We start from the raw sequence: 12,237 nt of genomic DNA, 5'->3' as shown, positions 1-12,237 counted from the left end.
TCAAAAGCCATGTTAAACCATTTGTTTAACCCCAATTTCTAAATATACGTCATACGTTGTTTTCAATCTAATGAACAATTACAAAAAAAAAAAAAAAATTTGAAAATACACCCCAAAATATGTTTTTTGAGCACAACTAATATAGGCCGTCCATTTTAATAAGATGCTTAGATCAGGGCCTTAGAAGAATTTTTTTTCTTTCCAAAATTTTTAGATTGCTTTAGTATCATTAGATTAACAATGCTAAAAAATAAATAATTGACTTTAAATTTGTAAAGGTCTAGATCTTGAAATTCACCAAATAGATGGTCCAGATTCATTATTGGAGGAGCTCATTTTGACTATATCTAGCAAACAAATTGAATTTTATTTTTTTGGTATTGATTACTGGGATGAAGGGAGTGTGTGTGCAAAATTTGAGGTCATACAAATGTATTAAATATGGTTTTCTAGAAATGTGATTGCATTATATTACTACACAACCGTTACATGAAATCATTCTCCTTTCCTATATATATATATATATATATATATATATATATATATATATATATATATATATATATATATATATATATATATATATATATATATATAAGTTTATATAGAGCCGAGGCTCTAACCAATCAAATTTGAGCCTACCTCAAACATTTCTTTGGAATAGGTTGTTTTAATGCCCAAATATCCTCAAAGGTTGTTTTGATGCCCAAATATCATCAAATTGATCATCTCGACATCAAGATGCATGGACATGAGAAAAAAATGGATTTCAAGTTTTGAAAATAGTGTATTTTGTAATGCATTTTTTGACCGTCAATTTTCAAGATTTTCAAGTTTTCATAGATCTATCAATCTACACTATTTTTTAAGATTTAAACTTTATAAACGAAGATGAAAATATATTTTAAGGCTATAAAAAATATTTTCAGTATTGAAACCACATTTCTTGATACTATTTGAAGCTAGGGTCTAATTTGATTGTTTATATATATATATATATATATATATATATATATATATATATATATATATATATATATATATATATATATATATATATATATATATATATGTGCGGTTTGTATAGAGCCTAGGCTCTAAACAATCAAATTAGAGCCTACCTTCAGATAGTATCGAGAAATGTGGTTTCAACACTTGAAAATTTTGTGATAGCCTTAAAATATATTTTTATCTTTATTTATAAAGTTTAAAGCTTCAAAAATAATGTAGATCGATAGACCTATGAAAACTTGAAAATCTTAAAAATTGAAGGTACAAAAATGTATTACAAAATACACTATTTCCAAAACTTGAAATCCATTTTTTTCTCATGTCCGTGCATCTTGGGGTCGAGATGATCAATTTGATAATATTGGGTCATCAAAACAATATCTTCTAGCGAAATTTTTGAGGTAGGCTCTAATTTGATTGTTTAGAGCCTCAGCTCTATATAAACTTTTCCCCATAGATAATGGTCAATATTCATTTGACCTGGATCTATTTCCTATTAATAATCAGAAAGTAATTCCTTGTTAATTTGTAATACTTACTCAGACAAAAAGAGAACTTACAGTTTGTTAATTCACAAATCACAAGCCCATTCATGAGGGTTGAGTTTAGAAATTTAATTTTGAAGTAAATAAATAAATAAAAGGAAGTTTATCAAAATACTCACAAACTATTAAACACTTTATGCTTTTGGGACTGTTCCAACTCGAGACCATGTATTCTTTTATATGTAATTTGAAATTAAATGAAATGATATTAATAAAGTGGCTTATTAGTTAATCTTTCATAGATAATTTGGTAAATTTTTCATTGCTAAATAAATCTCATTACAAAATAGGGATATAATTGGGTAGGAAAATTACCTTTAAAAGTTGAAGGCACGTTTTACGTGTATGAAAATATTTTTATGAAAGTAGTTTTATATGAAAGAACTCCCTCATATGATTAGGTGTTGAAGTATTTTCACATCAATTGGTTACCAAATAGTGTGAGAGTATGTCTTGGGATCAATTAACTTGAAAAAATTTTCACACCTAATCATATAGAGGAGTTCTTTCACATGAAGATACTTTCACAAAAACATTTGTACACATACCAAATGTAATAACAAGACATACACAACATTCTCAAGCATTATTGTTGTTATAAATCATTACTATTGTTTTTTATATGAAATTATTCGTCAAACAAGGAAAAAGTTTATATAAGGACACTACCTTATAATGTAGAACTACGGATGCCCCTCAAAAATCCATTGGAAAAGGTAGTTTTAATATTTAAAAACCATTTGATTGATCATCTCGACATCGAGAAGTATGATTATGAAAAATAAAAATATTTTAAGTCTAAAAAATAGTGCATTTTACAACATATTATCTACACCGTCCATTTTCAAGATTTTCATATGTTTATAGATCTACTTGATTTTAAGCATTTTTTAAATTTAAAATTTATAATTAGATATAAAAATAGATTTTGAGATAATCCTAATAACATATTGCATCAAAATTATATATCATGATGAAATTGGAAGGGTACCGTACCTCTATACCTACGCAGGCGTCCGTATGCCAACTGCACCCTTCAAACAATTACATTTGTAATTTTGTATCTTTGAAAATCAATGAATATAGAGATTGCATGCTATAAGAATGTTGACCTTTCGTGCAAAACAGCCGCAACAATCTTAGAATTTAGATGTGAAATTGAGCTAGAATGTCAATCATTTTACATAAGTGCACTTTGTAGACATCCAACCCCAATACTTTTCATATCACAATCTTAATCCATTGTTTTTCCGTACTTTTACCCTTCTAAGTCAAAAATGTAATTTTTACTATGAAACTACTTTTTTAGTACTGTACCCTCGTGTTTTCATCAACTCATGCGCAAGTTGCTTGAAGCAAAATTGGGTATCGGTTCGACACAAAATTTGCCGGACATGATAGAATTTTCCCAAAAATATTGTCCGGCATGGGCACAATAAAACAAGGATTACAATACCATGGCCAAAATTTGATCGGGTAGAAATGTGTCGGACCGGTTATCAAAACCTACAAACCAGTCCAACACATTTTCTACTGGACCGTATTTTTTGCCACATTATTTCGGTCTAGCGTATTTCTTACTAGACCATTACAAAAACAACGAAAAAATGCGGTCCGGCACAAAAGCATGTCGAACTGGTAGTAAGGCTGTTGGAATTGAAGCCTGAAGCCGGTCCTACACACTTTTATGTTGGACCAAAAGATGATCTAACGGTCTAACACAAAAGTGTGCCAACTTTTATTCTAACTTCAAATCCCATAAGCTTCACTACCAGTCTGACACACTTTGTGTCGGACTGCACTTTCCTGTTTCAGGCAGGGGAAGATAGAAAGAGAGAGAAACTGATATCCAACGAGGAGAGAGAGAGAGAAACAAATATCAAATAGAGAGATATTTAATGAGTAAGGAAAGATTTAAAGGGTACTTTAATCTTTAACATATTAACTATTTGATTGGGTAAAAGCATGAAAAAACGATAATTGCGTTAAAGGTATAATATGAAAATTATTTGGGGTTTAGATATCTACAAAATACATTTAAGGGCTATCCATAATTTGATATTAAATTTATTTTACTTTTTATGATATATCTCCAACCAACCAATTTTAAAATTAATAAATTAATGGCTAGAGGCGATTGTGATTAGGTTTATTAATGGGCCGGGAAATCCTTGTGCATGTTTGGCCCAAAACTATACAAGGAAGGCTTGGGCCAAACCCAAAATTTAGCTTTTGGCTTGACCCAAGCCCGACCTAGATTCAATAACGAGGGGGTCTAGGCTGGTTGAGTCCTATATAAATATCTTATATAAAAAAATACTTTTAATGTATCGGGCCGGGCCTAGCTTTTTGACGAGCCATATTTGAGTATTTTTTCATACGTACACGCTTTGACACTCTTCTTTAAGCTTTTCTGAAAAAAAGGCGCCAAATGCATCGCAAGAAAAACTACTTGGATCAGTCATTTCATTTCATTTCATTTCATCATACACAGCAATGCATAAATCGTAGTCCATAAAAAGCCCATGCTCCATGCTCCATAGTCCGGAGATTCCAGACTCTTTTTATTTGGGCTTCGTATTTTCTCTTTGCATTTTTGGGGCAGCCATGGCTGAGCAAAAACAGAGCGAACCAGAAGAGCTCAGCAAGAAACAGAGAAAGGAAATCGCAAAATGGTTTCTTATCAACTCTCCTCCTGGTGAGATACAGTACGTCGCCAAAGGTACCCACCTTCTCTTTCTCTCTCATGCCCCACATTTCTCTCTCTTCCTTTCCTTCTTCAACCCATTCTCAACCACTTTTTTTCTCTCTCTCTCCAATTTCTCCCCCTCATTGATTATACCTTCTTCCTTTAATTCAATTTCTTTCACTGACCCATCTCTCATTAATTCGTGCTGATTCATCTACTATTTTCTAGTCGGTTTCTCTCTGTAACTGCTTCGAATCTTGCTCTCTTTTCATTCTTTATTATCAGTCAATCTTTTACTCATTCATGCATTTGTTGAAGGTTGAATTCGTTAAATTCTTCTTTGATCCATTCACTCAATTGTTAATTGTTTTATTGTTTCCCTTGAATTTATGCAGATGTTGAATCACTTCTGATGGATGAACATGTATACGAAATGGCTGTTTCAGAAGCCTTTCCACTGTATAATAAAACACATATGATTTGCCTTGAAATGCCCAATAGAAGCGGTGAGGTATGCCCCATAATTCTTGTTTTCTCTCTCCAGATTCTCATGGTTTTGAATCGTCCATGGTGCTGTTAATTTGGGTTTCTTCTTTCTTGATCCACAGAATAGAATTTGAAATATAGAATTCTTGTCCCATCTTGATTTTAGAAATAGCCAAGTACATTGGTTGAGGATTATTAAACTTGTGTTACCAATGTACAGTGTGGAAAAATGGGTTGCGGTGCTGTGCATGTAGCCTTCTACTGTATAGTACACTTGTGTATTGGGCAAATTTTAGTGCAGTGGAATCACCATATGCGTAGAACTGCAACATTTTTTTTAGTATCGATTTGATTGTATATTCACTGGTGAAGAATTTGATTCCAATGTTTAACTTGCAAGTTCATTTTCTATTTTGGTTCTCTGATGAGGTTGTGCAGCACACTGTTAGTTGCCTGAGTTGGCGATCACTGTAAAATATGTCGAGGATTGCATATCGAATATTCCATATTTCCATTAAATACCTTTGATCCATCTTTCAAGATTTGTCAAGTTTCATTAATTGACTTCTAAAAATGAACTATCCAAGGTCTATATTTGCTGTTACTTTTATTATGTTTTTTATGTCACTGAACAGTTGTCTCGTTCGATGAAATTTTCACAAGATTCATAGTTTAGGGCTTCCTTTTGCATATACATATTTACCCTGCCAATGATTCTCTTGCTAGGTTGCTGTCCCACCTGTCACTGACCTTGTTATAATCCCCATCGACCTTAATCTACCGTAAGGAGTTGTGAGCACGATACCTAATGGGTCCCATGTTAGAATTGAAGATGATTGTTGACTATGATTCATCTTTCAGAAAGGTTCTCAACATTCTTTTTTTTCTTTTTCTTTGTTGGTCACATTCTTTGTAACAATCTTCTCAAATATTCATGGTATAGAAGTGCATTTGATGTGAGTAGTATGGGCTCTCTGTTGGAACAAGGATAACAGGTGCTGCTTTTTACCAATAGGGAAATTTGAATTATCAGAATTCTCCCTGTCCTTTTCTGTACTTAGAAATAGAGAACATAACAAAATTAGTTGTAGTTAATGGAGAAATGTGTGCCTGCCAGGTATTTATGATCTATATAAATCTTAGTATCTTGGTTTAGATCCTAGACTGAATTTTGAAGTAAAACCACAGCATGATTGGTAGGACACACGACTTGCATAACTGAAAAAATCGCAATGTGAAAACATAGGCTATCACAAAGTACGTAAAAAAGAGAACTAGTTCCTGGAACTAATGAGGCAAATAAGGTGCTGAGGTACTTGTGTAGCTTAGCTGGAGCTGATTCTGAAAGCAATGCAACTAATGAGTAAAATAATGTTGATGAAGACTTTCTCAATGTCAAGCAGTGGTGGTGAGGATAGTTGGAGCTGCTTTCCATCAGCTACTATTCCTCTTCACTGTTGGCAGTTGTGAACCTATGGGATGAAGTTCGGGTATTGTCCCATCTCCTGTAAGCTTTCATGTGGTCTGAGCCTTATGTTTTGGTAGCCCACCCATGTCACTTGAGCCGCAGTGATGAAACAAGTGATATGGAGATTGACACCTAAAACATGGTCTCCTGACCAATTGATTCTACATGGGTGAACAGGGCACAATAGTCAATGAAATTTGACCTGTAGCTTACTGGTTGCAGTGTAAGGGCTGCAACACTTATGTCCAAAATTCGATTCTCAGCTTACCCACCATGTAAAGCACTCTATTATTGTCTTGTGGATTAGATCTAATGCACAAAAATAAACTGGGGCATATCAATATTAAGAAGGTGCCCCTGAATGAATATTATTGTCAGGTAAATGTGGCAATGTGCCATAATGACTGAAACGTTTTTGAAGTTCATTTGGAAACTCAGGATTTGCATTGGTGATGAGGGTTTAACCGAGGATGAAGTTTGCTTAATCTAGAAGATGTTTAAGGTTTTGATTAAGATGGCATTGGGCTTTCCTTAGAGGGCTCTGACTAATCATTTGGTTCTTCTCCGGCCCCTTTGGTTGTGGAAGGGAACTATTTGAATGTTATTTGTTGGATAAGTGTGTTGACACCATCTTAGACGACATGCAGGCATCCTACATGTGACAGTAGAGATTTCTAGTTCTCTAGACTTCTTGCTTTAACCTTTTCGTTGGGAACATAATGCAGAAGCAGCTTCCCTGGCCTGATAGAGTTCCTAGAATGAGATTGAGGGTTTGGGATTCCTTTCCCTATGTGTAGTATGTACTTTATCTTTGTCATGTGCCTCTTGTACTAGTTCATAAATCATAAATCCGAGTGAACCATGAGAAAGGCATGTACCACAAATGCCTTTCTATAGGGGATGAAGATATGTGCTTTCTGATCTGTATTTTTGTTGTTGTTATTTTGTTTTGCTGTTGAAATCATATCCAAAAGAATCATTATTTTCTTTTTTTAATTTTGCCTTGGTTTGGGATTTCACTGTAACAAATCATAGTCATTGCTTCAGCAATACATACTCTAGCAGTTCATTAGGAAATGGATAATCTACTTCACATTAGTTGATTGATTAATTATATATATTTTTCAGGTGTTGATTACAGCATTTGGAGAACTTGATGGAAGTCACTACCTTGATCCAAGAAATGCACAAGTTGCAACTGTTGACCATGTGAAACAAGTAGTTCTTCCTTGTTTGGTTGATAACCTTTTTTATGCTTTCCATTGAGATCTTTTCTTTCATCATTCTTAGAGTGGCTTCTGTAATTCAGATGATTCACATGTACTTTTTTTTTTTCTTTCTTAATACGATATTTCACTTGTCATTTATAGCTTTTTTGTCTTTAAGGGCAGTTCTAAGCACTTTATGCCTTATTTGTCTTTTTTCTCCTAGTTTTATCCAGGAAACACTTTCCAATTATACAAAGTTTTACTGTTTATCGATTTATATTACTTAACAGTAGGAATAAGCAGGTCTCTGATTGCAGTTAGTTTTACTGATACAAATGGATTCAGGTTTGTTCAATGGTGAGACCTGCTACAGATGATGAGCTTCCTTCCTCGTATGTGGAGGAATTCCGGTAGGTGTGGATGACTTTACTGCTAGAGGTTTTTCCGTGTGTATGTTTGTGTTCGTGTTTGTGTGTGTGCGCATGTCTGTGTGTGTGCGCATGTGTGTGTGTGTGCATGTGTGTGTGTGTGTGTAAAGTTTGTCCTCCATCCCAAGCTAGCCTTCCATTGCATTTGATTAGGCCACAGCTCTTGATTAATTTTTCAATATATGAGTTGAAGTTGGCATGTTATCTTTTCTCCCAAGTTCCTCCATTAAGCTGGTATCATCTGTTTCAATTCTTTCTTCGTAACGCTGACTTTGATCGCTGGCAGGGGGGCACTGGATGCAGAGCTTGTCAGATACATAAGTGAAGCATATCCCAAAGGAATTTGTTCAGTCTATTGCATCAGCAGGAAAGATGCTGAAGGACCGGGATCAGATTTTGAGTTGGTAGCAGTGATATCTGCTGGCAAACATAGTCCACAAAATTTCTGGTGTGTGACTGCATTTAATTTATAAATTTCTCTTGTTCCTCTCCAAGTAGTTTTAGCTATTAAAATACTCCATTTGGTGGTTAATGTAAAATACGAAGAATGAACAATCTTTTTTCTTCTCTTCTTGTATGCTGGATCGGCCTCTTTTCTTAGGTTGCTGCCCTTTAACAGTGACTTTTCGAAAGAGGCTTCAATTCCTCTACTCTTTTTACGTTTTCCTATCCTTGAGCACCTCTTTTGTGGTAAGCCAAGGTTTTTGTAATTTCTTTTCTTAAATTAAAGGTTAACATTATAAAAAAAAAAAAACAATCTTTTTACTTCATTTCTTCAGTAAGTATACAACAAGCAGTACTATAGTTTCTGTATTTTATGTGTTGTCTTCTGCAAGATTTTATAAACATGGCAATCAAAGAAAATCTAGTATTTTATTGGAAAGCATACTATAACAGAATGGACAATGGAAGGAACATAGATTGTTGGATTGTCAGCATCCATGGAAACGATAGATGTTGATGGAGGGGGTGTGGGACTCTAGTGTCATCTTCTGATTGCTACTTTCTCTCCGTCATCATCATCATTTCCATGGATGGTGATGATCCACTTGACTATGGTTTTTCTATAGTCCTTTTGATTATGGCATACATTCTTTTTTTTATTGGGTATGTTATTTTATTCTGCATACTGAGGATACATACTTGGCCAGTCTTTATGGTCTCATCGTACAAATTCATGTGATTATCGAGATGCTTAGTGACCTGATCTTTCTGACTCTCTTCTCATTATGAAAAATGTTTGTGTAAAACTTTTGAGAGTGTGCAAATTGATTATGGTATGTGTTGAATGATGTGTTGCAGTTGGTGCTTGGTTTTTTGACTTCTTATTTTGTTTTACCAACTCAGCAATGGTAGTTGGCGCTCAGTTTGGAGGATTGAGTTCAAGGATGAACTACAACTTGTGGAGTTAATAGGAAAGATTGAGGTAACTGAAGCATTTTTTGTTCAAAAACAGTTAAAAAAAAAAAAAAAAAACTTTGTTTCATTCTTAAGTAATTGCTAAAAGAAAATGGTCGCGTGAAAGTGAATGTTTGTGACTTAATGCATATTTGCCAGAGGCTTCCATTTTCCAGTAAAGGATTTTGATTTTCCTTTAGAAGTATCCACATTAGCAGTAATTTTTGTGGCTCTCATGTCAATCATTGTCACTTTATAAATTTTCAGGTTGATGCTCATTATTTTGAGGAAGGAAATGTGCAGTTAGACACCAACCATGAATGCAAGGACTCCACAATTTTCCAGGTCATCTGGGGAAATTAATATATGTTCCTTGATCAATTTTTTTGAAGTTTGTTTATAAAAACAATCCTTTGAATATTCTGATGTTTGAGATCACCCATTGATTATCTAAATACATGCAAGTGCCGCAGTTGAAATCATGCAACCAATGTGTTGAAAAAGACTTTTTGTTCTTTTTCTGTTTTTTCTAATAAATGTGTGAAAAGATTTTCACATGTTCTATTTTGGAATCATTGTGAAGGCATTCTTTGGGGAATGAAAGGTCACACTAGGTATTGTTAGGTACTATATTCCTGGTTCCTCATATGAAAAACTATTCAAAGGATAAGGCATAAGTCTCTCTAATTTTCTTGCTCAGTTGTGAATTAAGTTGGTGTTTTGACTTATAAGAATTCTTGCTTCCGGCTTTAGGAAAGTTTAACTTTGGGTTTAATTCTAGGAATTTCTTTTGTAGCTTGCTGAAGAATGTGCAGTTTCTTTAGCGAACATCATTCGCCACCATGAGTCAGAGTATATTGCGGCACTTGAGGTACTGACTCTTCTCTCTGGCACAATCTGATAGGAAGAGGGTGTTCTTTGATAAAAGTATTCTTACATTTATGTATTGGCAGGCATCATACTCAAATCTGCCCGACACCACTTTCAAGGTATCAATCTACATTTATGGGTTTCCAAGAAAACAAATAGGAAATAAAATAGTTAGGGAAAGTATACTGTAATCTAATGGACAGTTGCGACCTCATAGTCCATTTGGGATTCCCATCATCTTATGGACTGATGGACAGTGGTTTAAGAGGGGAGATTAACCAAAAAGAAGATGACCATGTCCAGTCTCACTCTCTATCCACACATCATTTCATTGGATAGTGACTACCGTTGTCATTATGGTTTTCCAGAGTCCATATGGTATACTTTTGCATATGTTGTAAATACTGTACTAAACAATTTTGTGAACCTGCGATATGAAACTTATGAATTAATAAATACTGATCTTGTGATGCAGGACCTTCGAAGGAAACTCCCAGTTACACGCACACTATTCCCATGGCATAATACTCTGCAGTTTAGTCTCACCAGAGACCTAACAAAAGAGCTTGGCATTGGAAACTGATTGATATTCTTTGGCGGCTAGAGAGAGAAGGTATTTTCGTGTTGGGGCTTGAGAGAGAATGTTTCTTCCTTGTTTCTTGACCCTCTATTCTTAGTGGGGTTAATTCTGGGTTTTAACCCCCCCACCAAATGTTTGTGTTTCCCAAGATCACACCATATAATCTTACATTGTATATTGAAATTGGCGGGGTTAATCTTTCCAAAATTGTGTGCATGTTTGGTTACGACTGATTGTTGTGAAATTCATTGTGGGTTCTCAAATTGTTATGACTTTGAAGTTTCACTGTGATGTTTGGGAGCAATCTCAGAGAATGTAGATGTAAAATGGAGGGCACATTCTTTTGGTAGAGAAATTCAAAACCATGAGAAATTTGCCTGGCTCCTGTTGACTGTATCTAAATGCCATGGTCATTGCTCATTAGTGTAGGAGAGTCATACTCTGGACATGTTTTCCATGTCTGGTGGTCAGCATGTTCTTTTCATGCTTTATGTGCGTGCATGCGTTTGTTTGTTTGTGTGTGTGTGTGAGAGAGAGAGAGAGAGAGAGAGGGAGAGAGAGAGAGAGATCGATCAAAAGATGGCCAAAATTGAATATGGGATAAGTTTTTTGCATGGATCAGAAGATATGTGATGAATTTTGGCTCTTCATTTGTTGGACTTAAATTTATGAAACTTTGGGCTGACCTTTGCCTGGAAATTTGCCCCATGATTTGGATGCTGGAGTAGTTGGTTTACTCAGTATAATTATGTCAATCATCTCTGACGAATTTGAAGATCTCATCAAATATTTTGAAATTTCCATTTCCCTTGATAGCAGAGAATTAGTTTGGTTTTTTTTTTTTTTGGTCTATAATGGTTATTGGAAAAAGACTCTGCCATAAATAGAAAAGCACAAGGTTTCTATGAGGCGGCTGACTCACCTATTTAAATGAATCCTCTTTCCAAAATCTATTTTGTAGATGGATTTTGGATTCAACATTTGAGGGAATGAAAATCTCAACCATCATAAGAACCTGAAAAAAAAAAAAAAAAAAAAAAAATTGACATAATTTTAACACTGTCAATTTCAATTTTTTGTTGGGTGATTTTGTCAAATTCATCTCATCTCCAAGCAGTGTTCGCAAAATCAAACTGGAACAACTAATCGGACATGGGCTTGGAAGCGGTTTAACCGATAACCAGTAAACCGGCCAATTAAACCGCTCTAATCAGGCAAGTCTCGGGAGACCAAAAAAGTGTTAAAAAGAAATTAAAAAAATGTGAACACTATTTTTACATAAAAAAAACTTAAGAGTTAAATGTGCACTAATTTTACATAAAAAATGTTTTCTAGAAAATATTTTCACCTAACATTTTCACATGGAAATACTTTTTCTAGAAAATGTTTTCTAGAAAAATATTTTCTAAAAAATGTTTTCATATTGTTTTTCGAGAAATGATCTCATAGGACCTTCCTTCACCCATATGTGTAGAACTTCAAAGGATTACAATTAAATTTGACACAAATTTTTAAAAAAATCAAGTCCCACACCCATGTGATAACTTTTTTAGT

At 34.3% G+C, this 12,237-nt stretch overlaps 1 protein-coding gene across 2 annotated transcripts; it reads left to right on the top strand.

Moving 5' to 3' along the window:
* Positions 1–4,154: 4,154 nt before the first annotated feature.
* Positions 4,155–10,946, top strand: CPA (Subunits of heterodimeric actin filament capping protein Capz superfamily). 2 transcript variants are annotated; one of them, XM_006840477.4, is made up of 10 exons: positions 4,155–4,278; positions 4,641–4,756; positions 7,328–7,417; positions 7,753–7,817; positions 8,122–8,283; positions 9,183–9,261; positions 9,501–9,578; positions 10,030–10,104; positions 10,187–10,222; positions 10,579–10,946. In XM_006840477.4, exons 1-10 carry the CDS (start codon positions 4,164–4,166, stop codon positions 10,684–10,686), a joined length of 924 nt encoding a protein of 307 aa, XP_006840540.3. In that variant the 5' UTR covers positions 4,155–4,163; the 3' UTR covers positions 10,687–10,946. The 2 variants fall into 2 exon arrangements, with proteins under 2 accessions (XP_006840540.3, XP_088715611.1); XM_088859485.1 differs by having other exon boundaries at positions 7,328–7,435.
* Positions 10,947–12,237: the final 1,291 nt, after the last annotated feature.

Source organism: Amborella trichopoda, chromosome 2 (genome assembly GCF_054954075.1).
Source record: "Amborella trichopoda isolate Santa Cruz 75 chromosome 2, AtrichopodaSantaCruz75HAP2 v2.0, whole genome shotgun sequence".
In the NCBI taxonomy this organism is placed as follows: domain Eukaryota; kingdom Viridiplantae; phylum Streptophyta; class Magnoliopsida; order Amborellales; family Amborellaceae; genus Amborella; species Amborella trichopoda.
The sequence above is the reverse complement of the archived record's forward strand: the minus strand, read 5'-3'. Positions and strand labels throughout refer to the sequence as shown.

What these genes read in the sequence shown, in the direction of transcription:
- CPA (XM_088859485.1), top strand. Translation starts at nt 4,164, where the DNA reads ATGGCTGAGCAAAAACAGAGCGAACCAGAAGAGCTCAGCAAGAAACAG. An exon ending in AGTTAATAGGAAAGATTGAG is followed by an intron (nt 9,262 to 9,500) that starts GTAACTGAAGCA and finishes ATAAATTTTCAG; the next exon opens with GTTGATGCTCATTATTTTGA. An exon ending in AGTATATTGCGGCACTTGAG is followed by an intron (nt 10,105 to 10,186) that starts GTACTGACTCTT and finishes ATGTATTGGCAG; the next exon opens with GCATCATACTCAAATCTGCC.